General features: G+C 43.8%; 1 protein-coding gene across 3 annotated transcripts in view; it reads right to left on the bottom strand.

The window, feature by feature from the left end:
- Positions 1-23621, bottom strand: part of LOC125434149 (CUB and sushi domain-containing protein 1-like) — an 890459-nt gene that overhangs the window by 201415 nt on the left and 665423 nt on the right. For 2 of the 3 annotated variants that reach the window (XM_048499152.1, XM_048499150.1), the window contains one exon: positions 14715-14897. The exons of the other annotated variant lie outside the window; for it this stretch is intronic. In XM_048499152.1, the coding sequence (XP_048355109.1) occupies positions 14715-14897 (183 nt within the window). The remainder of the gene's footprint in view (positions 1-14714; positions 14898-23621) is intronic. 3 annotated transcript variants of the gene reach the window in all.

Below are 23621 nucleotides of genomic sequence, written 5' to 3'. Positions count from 1 at the left end.
CAACATCTATCCTGGCCTTACTGAGTGTTTTTTTAGAAAATGAGGCTATCAGCCATTGAAAATTTGATTGACTGTGCAGGATTTTTTACAAATGCAGCTTTGGCACCACAGCAGCCATTTTGTGATTAGTTCGGCCTCCTGTGGCAGCCATTTTGTGTCGGCCTCCTGTGGCATCCCACCATGCTGTGTCAGAATTCCAAAAGTGCCCACAGGCTCAAAAAGGTTGGGGACTCCTAGTTTATGATATATCATGCCCAACTCTTTTGTATCTGTGCATTTTTTTGCGATCCCAGTCCTACTGAATGGTTTGTCAGATGCCTCAGGCTATTATCTTACACTGCATAATTCGCCTTGAGTCTCAGTGACCCAGGCCAGCCACAAACTGCCATCATGGTGTGTGTGTGTGTGTTTTATGCTTGTTTTTCAGCCCAGATGGTGCTTCACCATAGTGCTGAGGGAGCCATGTCTTTACTGTTCCAGAAACATAGGCACATTAAACTTTTTGGCTGGGGGCAACAGCCAATTTCTGTCATAACACACATTTTGGCAGAGCTGCATGGCTCTCAGCTCTAGGAAACTGACTTTCCAGCGGCACAGTAACACATGACTTGTGCCTCAGCCTGGCTGCCACAGGAAGGTCTGGTCTTGAGGCTGTCACTAACAAGGGCTGAATTGGGAAGTGATGGAGTTTCCATTCAACAGTGATCAACAGCCACCTGATCTCTGCTGAGTTCAGTACTGGGTTGCCAGCAACCTTGTGAACCAACACAGCAAGAAAAGCAAGGCTAGCTCCTGAGGGAAGAAAAAACTGGACCAGCCAGATTCAAAGAGGGAGAGAATATGCCATGAAATGCTAAGGAGCTCCATTTGTCACATTTTTTCTAAATTAGCAAGTAATACCCACAGGACCCTCCCTTGGGCCACATTTGCAACTACTCTGTAAAAGCGATTGCAGGCACAGCACACTACCATTATAAAACAAAGTCCGTAAGCTGCAGATTACAATTCTCACACACGCACATATATACACAGTGTGTCCACCAACAAAAAAATCAATATGGAAATAACTGTGAAGGAACAAATGTATACAATGCTTACATTAAATTTACAGTCTAAGGAGTCAAATGCAGAAATCACAAGAAGTACTAAATTGCACAATAATGCAGCAAAATTATTACCATTCCCCCACCTCCAAATAACAACCGAGTAACATATCAAGCAGCAAACAGGAGATCAGAAAATCCAAGGAGACCAGAAATTTTCCCGGTACAATCATGAAGCCATTTTGGGGAGGTGAGCTTTGAACAGCATTTTTTTTTTCACATAAGCAAAAACTTTTCTCAACAAAACAGCAGCAAACAACCTATTCCTAACATCTGGGAAATAGAATATGACTGGAACATATTGAACCATTTCCCCTTTACACGCCGGAACTCACTACATCGTACCTGATGCCATTAATGTATCCAGATGTTTAAATTCTCCATCCCAACACTCTCCAAATACATACATGCCCCACCATCCATATAGGTCATTCAGAACAGGTCTTTGAAAAATACTGATATCCGCATATGAATGGTGGTAATCCCTTTTTGTAATGTTACATGTTACAAAATCCACGTGGTAGAAATAGGCTACCATGTGGACATTGGAATTCCCTGCTGAGAACTCATGACACATGAGCAGAGGGGCTTCAGTTTCTCCCTCCCATGCCATTATTCCAAACCGAAATGGCCCTGGGTTATAACTGTTTGCACCATCAGAGAAACATACATGTAGCCATCGTTACATGCAAGTTTCCCCAACGAACAGTGGTTCACTGTGACTGTTTCTGGTTGGGAAAATGATAGGGTAGGGGAAAACAGAAGATCCTTACCCACACACTGCAGTACAATTCCCAATCAGGGCTGTATGTGCCTGGGAACTGGATACTGGGAACCCCCAAAACACTTCTCTTGGGGTACACGTGGACTTTGTAACAAATGGACCAGCTCTCACCATTCAAAAGTTCAGAGCTGAAAGTCACGCAATGCTGTCATGAGCATTTATTGGATTGGGTCCAAGTGGTGGGGAAAAGCACGTCTGTTTGCAGCCATCTGCAGATATCGTCTGGGGCCGTAAGCATTCACACTGTGAATTCGATGCACATTATCGATGTGACACAGCAAAGATAATACACCAAGTCTATTTCAAGCAGAGGGGCAAACTCGACCAGTGCAGACTGGTCTCCACTCATGCGTGTGCACCATCAATGAACTAAGGAGTAACCGCTCCCCACCCCAACCCTATTTATTTCCTGTTAGAAGGGGGTCAGTGGCTTGGGCTAATTAAGTGCAAAGCCAGATGGTGGGAAAGCAGAGGCAATTAAGCAAAATATTTAAAGTACAACAGTGAATTCAGAGCCTCCTTTTGACTTGTCTGGAGGGAGGCTTTGCCTTATTTCAGCTGACAGGCTCCATTTGCTTTCAACAGCAAAGATGCTACCTAATTGGTATCCTGCCTCCTGTTTATCAAACACACCGCAGACTCAAAGGCTGCAGACGCGCTCCCTGCCTCCCCTGCCCGATTTGACTTCCACATTTCACCTCCTGCCTGCACATCCTCACCTCATTCACCTCCACCCTGACACATGTGCCCCTTTCTTGGTAATTGCCGGTCAGGAGGAATAACTCAGCAGATTGTTTTATCAAAAGTTTGTGCAGACGTGTTAAATATTATTATTACATATGACATCGTCTGTCCACCCACCACAAGTAGTCATTATCTTGTTCTTTTGTGCTGTAAGCCCAATGGAATTGGGTTAAGAGAAGCCAGAAACTGCTAGATGCAGCTTTAAACTATTTCCAGAAGCTGAGAGCAGAGCAAATGAGGAGGGCTCTTTTTTGAGCTGGAAAAAAATAGTGCAGAGATGGAATAGTCCCAAGTCTTTTGTAAGAGCAGAATAAGTAGCACACACATTCTGGTTGGACACTCAAACTTAACCAAGAAGCAGAGATGTCTAGTTCTAATTATGAAGATGCTGAGCATCATCTCTCTCACAAGGAAGCAACGAAATGCTGAGGGTAAAGTGCCAGGAAACTTGAAACTTGGTATGCATGCAGGCAAGGACAACCAGGTTACTAAAAAGTAAAGCTGGAACACTCTCTTACCACATTTAACTTTAAATGTACAATTGGAAGAAGGAATAGCTGTGAAACCAATTGATGCTGGTAACGTAGAGATGCCCATTTAATGTACCTTCCCATCTACGTCATTCAATACTGAACTGTCATCCTACTTTTCAGAGTATGGCCCTTTCCAGTGACAAAGGGAGGGGGAACTGCACCTGGGGCATGAGCTACCCGCGCACCCCCTCCAACCCCCGAAATGCCCCAACACGCCCCACCTTGCCCCCAAAACACCCCTGACATATGACAACGATGGCGGTGCCTGGGACAAGCCACCCCAGATGCCCCCATTGCTGCTACACGTCTGTCCCTTTTGGAATATTCCATATTGGCTTACCCATTCTAGAGATCTGTTCTTAAACCCAAAGGCAAGCTAGACCAGGTTGTGAAATAACACAGTCATAAGGAAAATACACTTCAGTTTTCCAAATGTGACGTTCCAACAACATTCCATGCAAGCAACACAAGAGAGAAATAGGAACGGTAAGCACGTCCATCAGCAAGCATACCTTTCCTCTCCACCAGTGGCCAGAGCTCTAGAAAGGTCAGCTGTTACTTCTGTCTTTAGGCATAAGTTGAAGGCATATCACAACCCTCTTTTATAGAAGAGGGTGAAAAAAGCACCTCCATAGGTAGATATTTGCCCCAGAAGCAAGTATAGAGATACAGTACAAGGTAGACCTTGATCCTGTATCTTTCCACAGTAGGAGAAAACAGAAACAGCGAACTGATCTCCTGTTTATTCAAAATACAAGTTGTCTGCTGAAGTTACAGAACTGGCATTGAATTTCAGCCATGCTTGCCTCTGTGGATCCTTGCCACATGTACCTTTCTGCTCTCCCTCTCTTTCAGGCTTCCTTTCTTACAAACCCTTCTCTCGGTATCTCCTCTCTTTCCTGTGGACCATCGAACTCTTCTGACCCTCCTGCTCTTAAGATCATCTTACTTTTCCTGCTTCCATCTAGGATGAGAACAGCTCCATCAACGGCAGCCAGACCCAGACATTCAATGGCAAAGGTTTTATCACCGCTACCAACAGAACATCTCCTGAGTGTTACAAAATAGATGCCTCTCCAGACACACAAAAAGACCCAATGGCTAAAGGTATGAAGAACTCCTCAGTTCATGAATCTCTGGCTGAGCACCAAAGCCTCCGGGCAGGATCCCAATGCCCCTCAGCACAAAGCTAAAGCATGCTTCACAAAGGCAGTGAGGATTAGAGTACGGCTTGCAGCTTAGAGGTCAGGGGAACTGAGCCCATCTCAAAGAAAAACCACAATGCAGCTTTGATACTGTGAGATTCTGTAATGATTTCATGGGCCTGTCTCTGTCCAAGCTAGTAAATGAGACCCCAGTACTCCAAGATGAAAGCTAGTGATATGACAGATGCCTCGAAGATGATATGCATATCCTAAAATCCACCTCTCCATAAGGATTTTTTTGACTGTGGGAGAAGAATAGAATTTGTTTGTACTCCATTCCGTCCAAATCTGCAACCAGATTCCTTTTCACCTACCCTGTTTCCCCGAATATAAGACATCCCCTAAAAATAAGACATAGTAGAGGTTTTGCTGAAGTGCGAAATATAAGGCATCCCCCGAAAGTAAGACATAGCAAAGTTTTTGTTTGGAAGCATGCCCGACGAACAGAACACAGAAAAATAAGACACCCCCTGAAAATAAGACATAGCGCATCTTTGGGAGCAAAAATTAATATAAGACACTGTCTTATATTCGGGGAAACACGGTATCAACAAGGAGGCAATTTCATGCAAACCAAGAAGTATCCAGTTTTGCCTGGTTAATTCAGTCAATGCAGTGCGGGATTTTGACAGGGGAATTCCTGAATTCAAATCTTCAAAGAGACCAGGATTTCTTCTACAGCCACTGGGTCTGGTAACTTGGCATTTACCAACAGCTAAAAGCTAAAATTCTCAGGATGACAAATCTGCACTAGGTAACGGATGGTGTGTTTGCATAGCAAATATTCCAATGTATGGATTCTAAGCAGCACAGAGTTGCTCTGGAGAAAGGAAAAGTACCCACCTCTACCCTCTCACGGCAACTTTCTTTGCTCCCTCCCCCAAATCAGGCTATTTTGTGTCAGTGGACATAAACAAAGAATGTGGCCCAACTGGGAATATACTCCAAGAAGATGGCAGAAATCATCCCCCCCTCCACAAATGGGAAAAAACTGTTCAGTCAGAGCAAATGTTGCCATGCTGGTGGGGCAGCACCATAAGAATCCAATCCCTGGTTTCCAAGTATACAGGGCACACACTTACACATCTTCCCACTTGCCCTCTACATGTGCACTCATCTGTTCTTGTCCCAGAAATGAGCCCCATGCAATTTCTTGCACCTTCTCTGTGGCAGGCAGCTTATTGTTCTGGTGCTCAGTACATGTAACTCAGTTTAAGAGGATTTGGTTTAAGCTGCAGGGGGTTAATCTACACATTGCTTTTGCAGTTTGGTCTTGAAGTCCAAGGTAGAATGCACAATACATTTTAAAAATCCACTTAAAAAATCTCTGCCGTGCTCAGCAGTTATGCCAGCATCTGTTTTTCAACCAACAGATTTGATGTTTGGAGCAATGTGCAAAGCCAGGTCCCTTCTAGACCCCCCTCCCCACATGTTTACACTGAAGTGGATCTAACCATCCTCCAGTGAACCTTCCTCTAGTCCAACCTAAGGAGGAAGTCTTCAAATTTTGCTTTGTGGAGTAGAGGGTTAGGAACAAGACCTGCCAGCGAAGTCACCAGTTAATTCTTTACTTCTGAGTTCTGTTGCATAGAAATGAGATAGAAATTATATTTGGTTGTGGTGGGTTTTCCGGGCTGTGTGGCCGAGGTCTGGTAGATCTTGTTCCTGCCATTTCGCCTGCATCTGAATCTTCAGATGTGTATCACAGAGAAAAGTCTGTTTCACACTGTTTCAAAGCCACATGGCCACACAGCCTGGAAAACCCACCACAACCAGTTGAATCCGGCCGTGAAAGCCTTCGACAATACACAGAAATTATATTGTTGCACAGTTTTCTCTTTGTATTTTTTTCTTTTGCAAAACGCAAGGTGATTTTTAGGAGGGGGAAAAAGCACCAAAGAGGAACAGGCTGAAGTTACAAGGAGAAGAGGAGAAACGCTTCTTTCTCTTCACTAACAAAAGTTTCAGCTTCCATATCTTCATTTTGCAAGCAAACCAACAAAGTTTTTTGGCCGAAGGGGCTGCATACATTCAAGCTTCTCCAGTTTGGGCCAAAGTTCCAAGACATTCAGCTATCCCTACTGAAAAGGAAATTTAGAAAATATCAAAGGAGAGGAGGAGGGAAGAAACTGAGCTAATGAGCTGATGATGAAAGGCATTTGCTGCACCGGTTTCCAAACAGGAGGGTTTTTAATCAAGTGCTGATTGCCAAGGAGTGTCTACAGCTAGCTATGGAGCAGTTTTCCCCAAGCTGAACAGATAAGCAGGACATGGACGGAGGACATGGGATTCTTGGGGAAACAATTTCAGCATAATGCTTTGGAATAGATGCGCCGAAGAGGTCTCTAAAAGGAAACATCCCCCAAACCTAGACGCTATGAATACAGAGAAAGCATGTTTTGGATAAGCCACTTCAACGAGCATCTGAACTCCCTCCCCTTCTCTTTCATAGGCACTGTGTGTCCAAACATGCATGCAATGTTTTCAGGTCTGCATTCGTTTCTAATACTGGCTGCAATTGTGAATGGGGGATACAATGTGCATGTTAAATGTTACTATTAATGGAACTTCCTTTGCTTCCCCCCCCCCCCGCCCCCCGCAACAGCTTACCATTCACCTACTGGTGGGCTAGTCCTTTTGTCCCTTCCCCAGGGACCAGGTACATGAGCACGGGATGGGGTTGTGCGATACCTGACGTCACATTTGCCCTCTGTCCACTTGGGATGTCAATTGATCAGGTGATGCTCTTGCCAATGACACAATCTGGAGTTTTTGAGAACAACTATAACTTACTCAGCAAGCTTACCTCACATACAGGTTTTCTGAAGGACATGACATGACATATGCAACCTCCACCCACTGCCTTGCCTCAAAATCTCCTGGGAATACCAGCCAGTAGCACACATCAGTGCGCGCGCGCACTCCTTCACACATACTTTGGTGTCTAAACACGTGATGCCAAAGTGTAGGAAAGTGGAAATAGTTGCAGTAACAAGGAACAGAGGTTGAAGTGAGCTCTATAACTTATGCACTTGATAGAACACAATTGCATACTGCAGTACAAATATCCAGGTTCTTCTGCTACAACATATGCCAAAATCTTTGCTAGAACAATGACAGAAATGTTGTGTCTCCCATCACAACTAATTTCTCCAAATTGCCAGTCTGGGCTTCCATTAGACAATGCTCACTGTCAGTAGAAGAAAAGTAAAAAAGGAAAGTAATGACCAATTGACAGGTTAATTTGGAGCTAAATGTAAAATTCATCAGAGTTAACAGGAAATTATATGGTGACTCTGGAAAGGCTGCTAGGAGAAAGCCATTGATCACAGTTTGAATTCTTATCTTATAATCCTGAATGTAATGTGGGGCGGTGTGGACAAATGGCTAACCATTCACAAAGCTGCCCATTTACAGTGGGGGTCGGGGATCATTCAGCAGGTATAATAAGGCAATATGGGATTAACAAGAAAGAGTAATTACTGCTGAGGGTTGCAAAATTACCGTGCACGGAAGAAGCCATTTAAGAGCACAGGAGGACCTCAGAGGAGGATTAGCAAATACGCTCAACTTCGAAGGGGGAAGAAAACTTTTGTGGCTGTTGAACTGGATTGTTGTTTCTAATGCAGAACTGAACACAGCAGTTCCAAAAATGATGTCAGTTTTACTTTTGCATGGGACTATTTAAACAGATGAGATTCTCGCATGTCAATAGCAAGCAAAAGGCTAGACTTGTGACAACATAGGGATACAAGATGGCTGATGGTCTCAACTTTCAAGGAGAGCATACTATCAGAAAGGGGGGGGGGGTTTCTGGCACAAATTGTATGGCTTGCACTCTAGGTACACAGGATTTGGATATGACCACATGGTTCAACTTGTGGTTGTAGAGAATGGACGGCATGCAGTGAAATCTCTTGGGGAAAAGCAGTTCCTGATCCTTTATCCTCTTCTATTTTCTCCATCGTTGTGATGAAATGCCAAATCATTCAAAAACTGGAGTGGCCCTGGAATCAGTTCTGCATGTTTGGCAAATTCATCCAATTTGAAATCATGCTGCGCAGTGGGACAAATCATTGCAAGAATAAGACAGGGCTGGAATGTCAAAACCACCATTTTCCTTCTACACTCTTGTATTTTTTCAATTCTGCAATTGAAAACAGTAAATTCAGGTGTTGCTGTATGATCACCGCACTGTATGGAATGACAAAATATGCTGTTTAGGGCACTAGAATATTACTAGTCACTGAACAATCCACACACATGATGGAACGATTCTTGAATGATAAGAAAGATTGTGGGAACAAAATGACTACATTTTACCTAGTGCCCATAACCATGAAAGAGAACTAAAACAGTGAAAGAAGATAGCCTTAATTTTATACATCCCAAGGCAGCGTATATTCAAATGTTGGCAATCCATTGCAAAGCCATCAACGAAGCCAACGTATATGACATTCAACTAGGACACCAGATTGTCATCTATCAAAATACCTGCCATATAATTAACGTCGGGTCCAAGAAAGCGACCAGAGAATCATTTCCCTGCATCAACACAATAACAGGAGGAAGCTCTATGGCAAAGTATGACTTGACTGAGGTCTGAGGGTTCCTTTGCAGAGATGTATAACCCCAGTAGCTTTCACTTGAACTTCACCCACCCAAGCTCTTAGTCATCCAAGTTCACAATATGTTCCCGTGCTTATTTATCAAATTTCTAATGGGTCTTCATGGTGGCTTTTAGTACCATTAACGATAAGGACAACAGTCGTATCAACAACATAAACCACAAAATAACGGATACAGCAGATGGTAAATAAATTAAAAGTGTTTGCCCATCCAGTCTACCAAAACAATGTGGAATGAAACAGGCCTGTCTCACTTTTTAAATGGGAGACTAGTGCATCCCCAGGGAGGAAGGACTATAAAGATGGTGCTGGTTCTTTCTCCCTCTGGAAGCAAAGATCTTTTATCACTCTCAGGTGTCAAACCTGCAGCCCTCCAGATGTTCATGAACTACAATTCCCATCAGCCCTTGCCAGTATAGCCCATGCTCATGTTGTAGTTCATGAACATCTGGAGGGCCGCGAGTTTGACACTCCTGCAAAACTGATCAAAACATTGTATGATGCCTGCTTAAAAGAGCAGTTATTCTGATACAGGTATTCCTTACAGCAGTCATGTTCAGAAAAAGTCCCAAATCACCAACTCTCTACGTAAACCATCATGAAAACTATGGGGTTGGATCCCTTGGATCTGTTTCAATAATGGTGGTGCTTTTCTCCAGTGTAGGGTGTTCTCCTTTGAGCTTCTTGCACTAGAAGAAAGTGGAACCAATATCAGATCTCTTTGGTCATACAGGACAGCTGTCCAGGATGGGTGGGAGTGGGGATAACATGCTAAACCAAGCAACTTGGGCACACTATGGATCATATTCTGTCCAACAACCCAGCCAATGGAATTGCATATCTTCTAACTGATACCAAGAAGAAACTTTATGCATTTCACGGCTACAGCTGGATTTTTTTCAAAACGACCACGAAAGTGTAATTAGCAAGGGATGCTCCCCTCCTAGAGCTGCACCCTGTTCTTGGTCAACACAATCAGGATTTTCAAAAGGCCATTGAATATCCAGTGGCCCCCTTCCCTTTCAAAGTTACTCTCTTAAAAAAAATCTGATCTCCTGTGTTCTTTTTATCTTACTGATGGATGGTTAGATTGTTTGGGTGTGTTCTTGAAACTTAGCTTCCTAAAAGTCCAAGGAGATATAATGTGATCTAAATATTTCACATAATCTTCTCTTCTACCAGCCCTTTCAGTGGCACAATGAGTTTGCAACAGCCCACTTCACTCATCTTGAAGTATTATCCATCCTATCTTTATTTCCCTTCCTGCCTTCCAGTACAGTGGAGGGCTTACCTAGACAATACAAGGGACATGGCATGCTATATGTCTGTATCTCTTTTCCCTTATGTCTTATATGTCATTGGAATAGGCCCTATCCTATCTTAGTCAATGTGGTGTAGTGGTTAAGAGCGGTGGACTGTTTTCTCGAGAACCAGGTTTGATTCCCCATGCCTCCACATGAAGCCTGCTGGGTGACCTTGGGCCAGTCACAGTTCTTTCAGAACTCTCTCAGTTCCACCTAGCTCACAAGGTGTCTGTTGTTTGTTGTGGGGGGGGGGATGTTTGTAAGCTACTTTGAGACTCCTTACAGTAGAGAAAAGTAGGGTTTAAAAACCAACTCTCCTGCTTCTTCAACTGAGCAAGTTTATCAATTAATTAAAATACTTATATCCCATCTTTTCTTTTAGCTCAGTTTGAACCTTCCTCTACTCTAAGGAGCCTTCCTCCAAATTAAGTGGTCTTCCATTGGAGGATGGTTGTATCCACCACTTTGACTGCTGAGCACACAGTGCAAAACCTCTACATACATTGTGTTCATATACAAATGATGAAGAAGATACCAAGAGATACCATAGCCCTGGCCAATTCATGTGTTTTTTTGTACATGTGGTTTAGCCTACAGATTCTACACTTACGCCAGAAAACAACAGGAATTCTATGGTAAAGAGCTGTAACCCATCAAAACAGAGAAATACACCCCAATCCTCCATCTGCTTAAATCTAAAGCCTACATTTCAAACTGGGAATAGCCTCACTGAAAATGCCACTTTACATTCACAAGCTCAAACAAATGTAAAACCCATCGGCGGCAACAAAGAATTAGAAAAATATTAAGGAATTTTCAGTGATCCTGATCGAAACAGATCTACAACTGTCCCCAATTAACACACAGTGATGGCTATCATATAATAAGTGCAAGTGATGTGCATTCAAGAGATAGGTGTAGTCTGTGGTCTGGGCTATCACGGATCACATTGAGGCAGTAGAATGCTGAGGGGGTTCAATGGTCTGCACCATTTCAGATGGAAGGTTTCAATGTGCCAACATGTAAAAAAAATGGGGAGACTTCCTGCAAACACAAAAATCAATACAGCAAAGAGCTTTTGCCTGCAGTGATAGTTTTCTATTTGCAGGGAGTTTTAAGGTAAGGGAGGATTCGCAAGCATGATTCCCATCTGAAGTATAAAGTGTAATAGCAGTATTGTGCTCTTCTCTTCCACTTTCCCTGTAAAAGCTGGTTTTAAAAGGATTTCTGTTATTTTTCCATTGCTGATTTGATGTTGTAGTATGATTTTATGCTGACAAACGGAGGAATCTGTCCATTCCCAATACAGGTTGCTCTTTTGCGCTGTTTTCTCAGAGGCACATTGGTAATGTAAAGAAGAAGGGGGAAAGACCCAAAGGGATTAAAGGACCTGGAATCATTAGTAACCTGTGGTATTTGTGCCTCATACACACTGAGACATTTACTACTGACTTGCCAAACCCAGGGGTGAGTTCTAAGCCCTAGAGAAGCCAGGAGGTCACCCAGAGAAGATTTCAAGAGCTTCAGAGTCCTGGACTATCAAGAGATGGAACCTCTCTCTTGGTCTTAGTTGCAAGTGTGAGAGGCAGAAACCTTCCCGGCTCCTAATCTTAATCAGCAATCTCCAATAAAGGTCCAAGCTGAAGCAGGAAAGGGTACATTTCTGCTTCCTTAGCCACCAATGACCTGATGAACAGCTCCTCTACAGTGCCCCACAATCTGTTTCAAAGCCATGCAGACATCTGAAAGGCTAAGCAAATATAACATGCATGGTGTATACATCCTTTTCCCCATGCACAGGCATGCCATACAACTAACATTTCCATTATCTGTCTGCTCCTAACCCCCATTAATTTAGACATATTATTACATGCCATTATGGAGTTCTACCCCAAACCCTACAGATAACCTGCATAAACAATGAGATGGTGTTCTCCTGTAGCAGTACGGCATGTCATTTTCTGCCAGCAGAATCAAAATGGCCCCTTCCTCCATGAATGAAGTTCAATCAATTTTATTATAGTTCCTGATCACCTATTTGTACCATCTTACTTCAGAGCCGCCTATTGAATTGTCAGAAAATATCCCAAGATTTCCTGAACCACCCCTCGCGTAAATGTGCCCAGACAGGATCATTCTAAAGATTTGCCTATGTGTTAAAAATAGTAGTTTTTAGATTCAATAATTTCAGGAGTGTTATTCCCCAGTGATTTGGAAGAACTCTTGCATATCTGCCATGGAACCTCTATATGCTGTAAAGATTCCAGTGGGTATTCTAGTAAGTCACATACAGCTGGATCCAGCAAATTCATTCCATGAATGAAAACACTTTCAAAAAGTCTCTTGTTTCTTGTGGCAGGGGAAAGTGCTGATCTTCATGGAACTAATCTATGGCAATCCAACCTGTAGTGAATTCACCAATGAGTCATGGTTGGGTCTACTGAACCTAATCTATGCTCCATCTGAGTAGTGTGCAGCCCAGAGGATAATGCACACTCTTCACAAATGAATACTGCAGTAATGGTGTCCATGGGATTGATGTTTACAATGATCCATGGGCACATATAACAAAGTACAAAACATTACGCTGGAAAGAAAACTTTATCTAGTGTTACAATGCAACTTATATCTGCTCCAGACACTTGACATCAGACTCTTGATCTGATACTATTAAAATATTAGAAGGTGCACGTTCTTCAACTAACAAGGGAGTAGGTTTTAGAACCTAACTATTACTTATTCTCAGGCTCAAATATTATGCAATTAATTTTCAAAAGGAGCATGAAAGAGGCTGATGGAAAAATACAATGCAGACATATTATGAAAAGTGACTCCGTGTAAGTCAGGCTGTTAAGGGTTGTGAAAGTCCTCCAGAAACAGGCAGACCTGTAGGGGATCACAGGCAGAAACCGAAGGAAGTGGGAGTCCTGCCTGCCTACCTTCACCTGTCTTTTTATCTCTTCATAACTCATCTCTAATTTAATTAGTGACTGTCTTTAGTCAAGTGACAGTTAATTGTTCCTAATGGTAGAGGGGAAGTGAAGCAAGGACTATTAACTAGAAAAGTTGAGGAAGATAGGTAAATTTAAACAGGTTAGGGGCCAAAACCACTCTGTTTGCTTACAATCCCCTCCATCTTTCTCTGCCTGTTTCTGAGGGAGCTTCAGAGTCCTCAACATTAGGAGAATGGCTTTCACAGGGCCACTTTTCAGGTGATGGGTTGGATCCCACAGAATATTGCCACAGGCACAACAGTCTTTGCACAGGTGGAAGCATAATCAGTGGAAGTGACTGCATCTCCACAGTCTTTTCGGCATGCCAAAAACACAGCTCAAGTCATTTCTTCTGATAACATTTCAAGAATAAATTCAACGAACTTGTGCAAAAAATAAGTTGTACATTCCATAACGCCAAGATGAACGCTGTTATTTCATTAACAACTACATTAAAATGCTATGTGTTACTGCAGCCATTGTGCTACCTGTTGCACAAGTGAAACTGTGCTGTGTACCTCCTTTCTAATGTTGAAATAAAAACTTATTGCAAAAAGAAAAAGGCTTACATACATGGTAACAATAACCATGGCGGCCAAAAATTGCACAACCATGCTGTCTACAGTCTGCATATGCAGGCATCACAATGAGTACCTCTGAATGACTCTCCACTGGGTTGCAAACCAGTGACAATACAATAGTGGAAAGTGCTGACAAATTGCAGCCAATTTATAGAGATCCCATAGGGCCGTGGTGGCGAACCTTTGGCACTCCAGATGTTATGGACTACAACTCCCATCAGAGACCGAGTGGTGGCGAGCCTTTGGCACTCAGGTATTTATGGACTACAACTCCCCATCAGACGTGGTGGCGAACCTTTGGCACTCCAGATGTTATGGACTACAACTCCCATCAGCCCCTACCAGCATGGCCAATTGGCCATGCTGGCAGGGGCTGCTGGGAATTGTAGTCCATAACATCTGGAGTGCCAAAGGTTCGCCACCACTGCCATAGGGTTTCAAGGCAAGAGACAAACAGATGTAGTTTGCTATTGCCCACCTCTGGGTAGCAACCCTGGACTTTCTTGGTGGTTTCACCGGCCAGTACCAACCAGGGGAAATCCTGCTAGCTTTCCAGATCTGAGAAGATCGGGCTAGCTTAGGCAATTTATCACCAACACATGCTCCCACAAATATTTGCGCAGGGGCTGCTGAGAATAAAACTTTTGAGGCAAATTTTGGGCAAACATTCAACAGGCATGTTCAATCCTGTCTGTTAAGACACAGAAAAATTGCAGAGTTTTCCCAACATTGTTCCCAAAGAGCCCACAGAGCAACCTATCGCCCAGGATTTCAATCTGGATCATTGTCTTTATTAGTCCTCACAAATACCTAACGGTAGTCACTTCTTTCTGACTTACAAACACAGACTGGTTTCTGAGAGGACCACTGGCTACTCTTTTGACAAGTGATTGTTTTCTGTCCTTTCAGTTCAAATGCAGGCTGGCATTCAAACGTCAACATGTCCCCGTGGCGAAACGTCGATCCTTGTCTCCTGCCGTAGGCTGGGATTCCCGGATCTCCGCAACCACCCTGGTCGATTTCTGAAAGAAACAAAAAGAAACAGACAAGAACAGATGTGGTGGAAGAGAAAAAAGAAAACTCCCCTGCCGTTCTTATAGTATGACACGGCAGGAATGATATGCCTCCTTCCTGAATGTTTTTAAACGCTAGGAACTTTTCAAATGCCTTAAAATGACAAAAGTTGTTCTTTTTCATTATTTTAATGATAATTCTAGTCCAGGGGTCTGCAACCTGTGGTTCTCCAGATGTTCATGGACTACAATTCCCATCAGCCCCTGCCAGCATGGGAATGGCCATGAGTAGGGGCTGATGGGAATTGTAGTCCATGAACATCTGGAGAGCCACAGGTTGCAGACCCCTGTTCTAGTCAATCTTGCAGAGCAACTGCAAGGAAGAATCTTGCCATGACTCTCCCAGCCCCCATCATTTGTCTTTGTGAAGGATGGTGGGTACACACTCCAGTTCAACTTTTTGCACTGGGTGGCTCCCTCATGCAGAATGGGAAGGGAAAATATGTGCCAGGGGGGACGTGGTTATGTGCCTCATGCAGCCAATCTCGTGCGGGCACCAAGAACATTCAGTTTGAGAGAGAGAATGTGGATGCCCCATATCTACTTGGTTTGGCTGCCATGTTGCCCTCCCCAGTTAAAAAAACAAGCAAAACAAACCCTATAGACTTCCAGGTTTCAGATCACACTAATATGAAGAATAGTATTGGTGTTCAGAAACTGGTTTCGAAGCAAAGCTGATCAAACTGATGTTTGGAACACAAAGCCTCCAGGCATCACCAGCTCTGTATCCAGACTGCTACCTTGTTTTTATGATACAACACAAATAAAATAAGCAAAAAGCAAGGTCTGACTTCAGTGTCCTCAGCTAACAGCACTGTTTTCAATCCCTCCCCGTGCACAGTTCTCAAGATTTGCAAAACGACTTGCTGCTGCAAATACTAAAAGGGGCACTTTTCCTGGTTAAATGTTTTAAAAAAACACGTTTTCATGAAATGTTCCAAGCTCATATGATTCTGTGCACCTTTTTTACTGTCCCATTCTTTATGCATGGAAACAGGAGGTGGGGGGGGGGGGGAAAGACTTCAATGCTCACCTTAAAGGTGCCTATATATTCAGTCTGAGATGTGTAATACCTCATATGCAGTATTACAGTGGGGGGAACAGGATATATAGTTCATTTTACAGACACAGTCATCTGAAGCAAGTTGTCTTAAAAAAGCTACTTGGCTAAGAAAACATTTGAAGGTTCAGAGACCTCTGGAACATGAAAATCAGCAGGGCAGGAAGAACAGACAGAATGTGAAACTGAGCTGAGTTTCCTGGGCCACACTTAAGAGGAATTATGGAGGGAGGAGAGAAGCCGCCTTGCTTTGATTTTTTCAGTTAAACAAATGGCTGTTTGAATTGGTCTGTCTCCCTCTCCACTGATCAAGCTGCTCCCTCTTCCTTTGGAGCTCCTGAAAAAAATCTTCTCTCAAGAAATCCTCTCAATACAGTTCATAAACTATCTCAACCTCTAACTACCTACACTGGGCCAATACCACCCAACGTTCTCTTACCCCACTGCTTAATGCCAATGCCAGCCCAGTTTCTTCTCCCTGCTTTGTTTACCAGATTTAAAAGGGGGCCACCTCAAACACCTGCTTTACTGGTCAGAACCTCGCACGCTATTGACACTGAAGAAAATGTCTACTCTAGCAGTAGCAGCAACAGGAAGAGATTAATCAAAGAGTCTGTTGTGTTGCAGGATGGGGAGGGGAAAATGGAGAAACGGGGGGGGGGGGGTTGATCACCATAGAGCTGGAGCAGTTCAGTGCATTTCTCAAACCAAGATGACAGCACCTTTTTTTTTTATTTTTCTGCACATATATTCAGCCAGAGGAAGATTAACAACATTTGCAAACCAAGAATGCCATGTGTGTGCAATTCCCCCCATTATCTGCTTACACACCATTTCATTTCTTAAGGATTCTGCTCGCCCCATTGCTAATAGCACCAGAATGCTTTCCCCTTTAATGCATTCTTCAGCGCTTTGGTGCTATTAATCTATGTTGCTTTCTTCACAACTACCACTTTCTCTGGCTTTCTTTTTATCCCCTTCCTCTCCCTCTCCCTCTCCCTCTCTTTTAATGTTCTAGGCTGTTCAGTTTCTGACGCCAAACTGGAAACTTCTTTTGTGACACTTTCCTTACAGAGGGGATTACATAAGCCAAGATTTGCATTAATCCACCCAATGTGTTGATGCAGGCTGTACAGCAATGGGATTCTTTCTCTGCTAAACTGTCTCTAGGAGAGAAAAAAAGGAAGAAATGCTCTGATAGAGGTTGGCTTTCATGGCGAAAGAAGGTACTGCAAAAGGGAGAGAGAGGAACATTTGATTCTCTTGCTCTCTCTTTCTTTGGCCTCTGATGATTTGTAATGGGTAAAGGCCTGAAGCTCAAAGGGAAAAAGATTGACGTTTTCTGATGAACCCCTGCCTCACCATTGAAAACAACCAAAACCATTTATGGCAGAAAGATACTATTAAACACAATGAAATTACTAAGCAGGAGCTGAGATCAAATAGGTTCTCATGCTTTCTATCTTCAGGGTATCATTAATGAAAGAGCTGAGGAAACAATGAGGTACTGCAGAGGATTATGGGATTTGTGCGCACAGGCTACATTCATACAGGGCCTAGTGAGCCTGTTGGGATTTGTTGCTGGCCCCTACAGGACTGAGTATGCAACCTAGAACATGCCCAGTAAATCTTTGTGGCTGCACACTACAGGAAGGGATCAGCCACTGGGAACGACTTATGTCGCAGGAATGCTCTGTCTCTCGTTGAGGAACCCCAAAGAACTCAGCTGGAAAGCATGATTATAGGCAACAAAATTGATACGGTTCCCCCAGCCCCAGACTTCAACGTGTGATGACATCTATCGTGGGAAGTGCATTCGCCTTTCAAACAAATGCAGAAAGCAAGGGTGTCAAAACAGATCTTAATAGTTCTACATAACATAAAGGAAATAAATGCAGCAGTCGACAAATTCAGAGATGAGTTTCAGTACAACAGCTGGGATTTCCCATGTGGCTTTGGCTATTAATAGGTGCATGTGTTAAAAATATCTCTATTGCAGTTCTTCAAACTTTTTTTTCTCACTCTCGGGTTATAAAACCCCCAAACCGAGCTCTGATTACCAGCCCTCTTCTCACTGCCCCCCCCCCCCCCGGAAATCTCATCAACACCATGAGGATGACAGCAACTACCTAGAAATTAGGTCAGATGTGTCAAAAATTTTCTCTTGCTGCAGAGTGACTGGGCCCAGGGACATGGCAGTTCTGGTCAAAGGCAGAAGGGCTGGAAAAGATTTCCCATGGAGACCCTGAGAACTGCCATCAGTTAGGGAAACCTGGATTGGGTTAGTAAAAGGCAGCTTTGCATGCTCTGAAGCAAAGTCCTGCATGAGAGTTTTTGGTCTGGTTAGGAACACAAAAGAAGATGCAAATGGCATGTCCAGTTTTAATGACTCATCCTTGAAGCTCTGGGCTAGTGGAGAACTTGAACTGCAGGTAGAGATTAATGAAGTTGCAAAACCACCACCCAAATTCCTGCAGGATCCTACTCACGTCAGCTCCCTCCCTAGAGTTGCCAGTCTAAGACTAGTTGACTAGTGGGAGGGTTAGGGGCAGGATGTGGCAGGGGTGTGCAACACTTCCTGTAAAATATGACATATGAGCCAAACCCCAGTTTGCCACTGACTGGCACCAGGAATCACTGGCACACTTAAATTATTTTTGACTGTGGACTGAATGCTCTGGGGAGCTGCCTTCATCATTAATGCCTAGCAGTCTGAGAGATACAGTTCCCAGAATGCATTGGGTGGAAGGAAGAATAAAGAGCTGAGCTGCGCGGAGCTCATTGATCTCTGCATACAGCTATTGGCTAGTGAGGGGTGGCTTTTGAGCCAGGAGGCTGGGACTTTCAGTCAGATGTAGTCCCTGACATCACCATTGCTGGGAGCCTGTAAAGGATATTGTGTCTTGCCTGCCTGCCTGCCTAATGGATTTCAAATCCTCAAAGAACAAAAACACTCACACAACAGCATCTTACTTTCAACTTTGCATATTCATCCATTTTGCAAACGACATGCAGTAATGGTACCCTTCCTTCCTGCTGCTACCTCCCAGGAGGGCTTATAGGCAGGCCCAGATAATTCTGAACATTGCCGAATCTAAGCTGTTTAACCTGGCAGCTACCCTTGCAAGTGCTGCTTGGCAGGCCTTTGCCACTGCAGGGCTGGCCCTTGAACATCAGCTGCTTGGTGTTAATTCATAGCAAGAAGGGACAGCAAGACCTATAAGAATATGGCGAGTAACGGCAGAAGGTCAGGACCTGAGGTTGCGTCGGAACTGCAGAGGGTCAGGACCTGAGGGTGGCAGGACCAGGCATTTGATGGGCCCCACTGACCAAAAAACAAATGAGCATTCTGATCCCAGCTTCTAGAAGGACCCAGTTGGGCTAGAGACAGGAAGGGCTTGTTCGGTTCAAGACTCAACTATAGCAATGAAGGGACTCTGAGCTATTCTCTTTGCCCCCATATGCCAGTCCACATCAGCTATGCATCTGGCACACTTGCCATGGAAAGCGGCCCAGTCCACCAAGTCCACATAATCAAAGGACAGGGTTGCCAAGTCTAGGTTAAGAAATTCCTGGACACCTGGGGGCAGAGTCTGGGGGCGGGTGGAGTTTGGGGAAGGAAAGAGTCCAACAGGGTGTGATGTCATGGAAGCAGCCATTCAAAGCAGCCATGTTTTTCCAGTGGAACTGATTCTGTGGTCAATAGTTATTCCAGAAGATTTCCAGGCCCCACCTACAGATTGGCAACACTACCAAGGGCCTCCCAAAAGCTGCAAGTCGGGCACGTTTCTTCCAAAAAGACAACACAATCTCTCTTGCAAAAATGGGAGCAAATCTGGTGCGGCCACCTCATGCCTCTCCTGAAAGCAAGGAGGATACAAAAAAATTTCACTTCCCATCACAGTGGCCATTTGAACTCCACAGGAAATGAGTATTTTATTGTTGAGGAGAAACTGCCCCTTTTTGTGCCACCACATCATTAAAATAGAAGATTGAAAAAACCCTCCAATTAATTCTGGGGACAGCTTTCCAACACCAGACCCTTTGACTCTATTTCAGAAAGGGGTTATCATTCCCCAGAACTTGAGCTGATGAGCTGGGACTCGCAAAACTTGAAACTAATAACTGGCTAGCAAAGATCTCTCCTTCACTGTTGAGGAAATCTTAGTTGAGTCATCTCTTAGTTTTGCTTAAAGTGAAATTTCCAGCTAGGGCAACTTGGGAGCATTGGATAAGAGCAGTGAAACGGCTGTGGGTGAGGTGGCGGTTGAAAGCTACACATTTGAGATTGGGGATCAGGTCTTCCAGATCAAGGGGGTCTGGCTGGTGGGTAACTATGAGCCCTGGCCTGTCTCATTCTGCAAATTAAGAACTGCTTGGGGAATGGGGAAAAGTTTAGCCAACACAAAGTCTAGATGGCTGGGGCATCTTGCCCCCTTTTCAGACTTCACTCCATTAAGCTTCGAAGTTGTTAAGAGGGGTCAACAGCAGTCAGTCAGAAGGAGCGACAGAAAGTGAGGGGAGGGAAGGGGGAAAGAGGAGTACATTAAAAATAAGCATCCCTTGAATATTCGGCAAACATCCATTACAAAGGTCAGCGAACTCATAAAGCTGTTTCAGCAGAGAGGCAAGGGAAGAAAAAAGAAATATTTAGCACTCGGAGAAAACAATTTGTTCTGACCTATTTCTTTTACAAGATACACATGGAGAGCATCTGCTATAGCGGAAGACCCTGCAGGTAAGTGCAGCCTTACACCTGATTAAGGGCACAATCCTGCTCTCTGCACTTACTGCAATTATCTGAACTTATTTGAAGCAAAACTAAGAGATGACTCAACTAAGAAAGCCATCTAATTGTGGAAGGAGGCTGTGAAAGTGGGCTAGCAGGATTCAGATGCTGGTTGCGCACAACATGCTCAGATCTGAATCCCATCTGTGGTCCACCCCTTCCCACCCTCTGCATGATTAACAGGCATCCTAGTACAAGTTTTAAAAGGCCTACATCGGCAACTTCTGTTTCTAGACTGAATTACAGTTGTTCAAAGGATTCTGACCTCTGGGCCCTACATGGCCCAAACTCTGCCTCTCTGAGATCAACCTTCTTCCATACACTCAGCCTCTTCCCTGCATTATGATTACTTTAAGACCAAAGGAGCAGTAGTGGCATAGTGGTTAAGAGCAGGTGCGTTCTAATCTGGAGGAACCGGGTTTGATTCCCTGCTTTGCCCCTTGAGCTGTGGAGGCTTATCTGGGGAATTCAGACTAGCCTGTGCACTCCAACAGACCTCAGCTGGGTGACCTTGGGCTAGTCACAGCTTTTTGGAGCTCTCTCAGCCTCACTCACCTCACAGGGTATGAGGGGAAAAAGAAAAGGAGATTGTAAGCCCCTTTGAGTCTCCTACAGGAGAGAAAGGGGGATATAAATCCAAACTCCTCCTCCTCCTCCTCCTCCTCTTCCTCTCTTCTGACAAGCCCCTTCCACTATGACAGGGATGGTCCATAGAGATGTCCTAGAAGGAGAACTTTACTCACTATCCTTCTTTCTGGCACTTATATATCAAATACCAACCCTCTTTCCCTCAGAGTGCTTTTAATTAATTCTCTTTGGAGATTAAACTCTTATTTTTCAAATCCTTGCCATTACTTATTACAGTGATTCTTGTGTTGTTATATGGTGAGTCTTTATTGGTTTTCTTGCTCATTCTGCTTTAATTTCTGTATTTTACTGTGAGGTGATCTAGCAAAGTGATTAATTCCTAAGTATTTAAACCATCCTTAATTGAATCACCTGAAAGATTCTGGGCTGCCATCTGAAGACATTAGCTTCAGTTGCCTTCAAGTTACAAGAACCACATTAAGGAATATTGACATGCGCTGACAGATTTCTGGTGTATCTCTCAAGAGCTGGAATTACCATTTTGCTGTCAGGAACATTTTGATTTTTAAAAACAACAACATGGGTATCTTTTCCTCTGCCCTAAAAATAGCAAAAGAAACAGATTTGCTGGTTGGGATGTTGGCTATATATCTTTTGCAGTTTCATTTCCCAGAGACAAAGACTCAAATGGTTCCTGCTCTCTTATATTCTTATTTCCTAAAGGTAAACAAGACACAGGTGAACCTGCAAGAACAGCTGTAGCATAAAGCCAGGAAGGCTGGTTTGTGTGTTTGCATCAGTGCTCTTTAAAATACTGAAGGGGGCATTTGATCTTTTCTTTCTTTTCTTTTTTTTTACAGGAGTCAATAAGTCTAGTGGGAAAAAGAAACAAAGGCAGGAGATACAAACACAAGACATTTTGCTAAGTCTTAGCCAAGAACATAAGGAGAGGAAAAGCAGCTAAATAACATGGGGACCAATTAAAGAAAGAAAGGTGTCAAATAAAGGGTAACATTCAAAGGGAGAGATGAGGGAAATGCTTGGGAGAGAACTTTTGTGGGGATGTCACAGACATTCCAAAGGAGAAAGATCCGTTTGGTGCACAGCAGGAGAAGAGTGAGATGGAAAGGACTCTGAGTCTACAGGCTTATGATGCAAAGGTGAATCTGCCATAATGAGCAGAAAGGAACCTGTGTGAAAACAGATCAACTGGTAGGGAGGAGTGAGGGCAGAGAAGAAGGGCCAGGGCGGTGGAAGTTGAAGAAGTGGTGAACTTGGGGTAAAATTCTGACCTTGGGGTGAAATCTCACTGAAAGACCTTGGAATAATCTCTAATCCAGGGTTCCCCAACATGGCACCCAAGGATGTCATGGTACCAATATGCACTTCTCCAGATGCCTGTTGTTTGCTTCAGGAAAGTAAGCAGGGCCATTGTGAAGGCAGAACCAGTGACTGACTGTCTTCATATAAACACTTTTCACTTGGATCCTCCCCACCACTCACTGGAGAAGGATCCAGGATCCTGTAAATAGTACCGACAGATCAGCTGAGAGGTGGTGAAAGTCAGAGAGCAGTGGAGCACCCTTTCCCGCTCTTGCTGATCTTGTTTATTTTATCCTTCCTTACCCCCTTTGGCAATCTTCTTCCATGTGTATGTGATCCCCCTTGGGCTTCTTCTTTGTGTGTGTTCCTTCATATTCCCCATTCCCTTTCCTCTTGTGTCAATATGTGTGCTTGGCTCCACCTCTTGTGTCAACCATTCTATAGTTGGCTCCACCTCCTATGCCAGCCATTTTGAAGTGGTACTCAGGACCCTGCCTTCAAATTCCAATGGCGCCTGCAGGATTAAAAAGAATGGGGACAACTGATCTAATCAGAGGGAGCAATGTTATCGGGATTGATAGGAGGTGAACAATGAGACCGCTTCCCCATTATGGTGTCTCAATCTCTTTGAAGGGATATATACTGGGTGATCAAAAAAACAAAGATATTCCCCAAACAGGAGAAAAAAGACCACTGTCTGGCAAAGGGACCACACTTTTAGGGTGCTGTGAGTCCATAGAAACTCATAATTCAAGACATCTGTTGCTTAGATTATGCTTTGCCCTCACCATAGGGCAGAAGAATGTGGGAGGAAGGAGACGTTAATACCCACAGAGAGAGCCAACCTTTCCTTAGGGGCCGGCTTCTTCAAATCTATTATTTATCCAATTACATTTCAATATGAAAATTCAGC

Source organism: Sphaerodactylus townsendi, linkage group LG06, assembly GCF_021028975.2.
Source record: "Sphaerodactylus townsendi isolate TG3544 linkage group LG06, MPM_Stown_v2.3, whole genome shotgun sequence".
NCBI lineage: Eukaryota > Metazoa > Chordata > Lepidosauria > Squamata > Sphaerodactylidae > Sphaerodactylus > Sphaerodactylus townsendi.
This window is presented reverse-complemented; position numbering and strand designations above follow the sequence as displayed.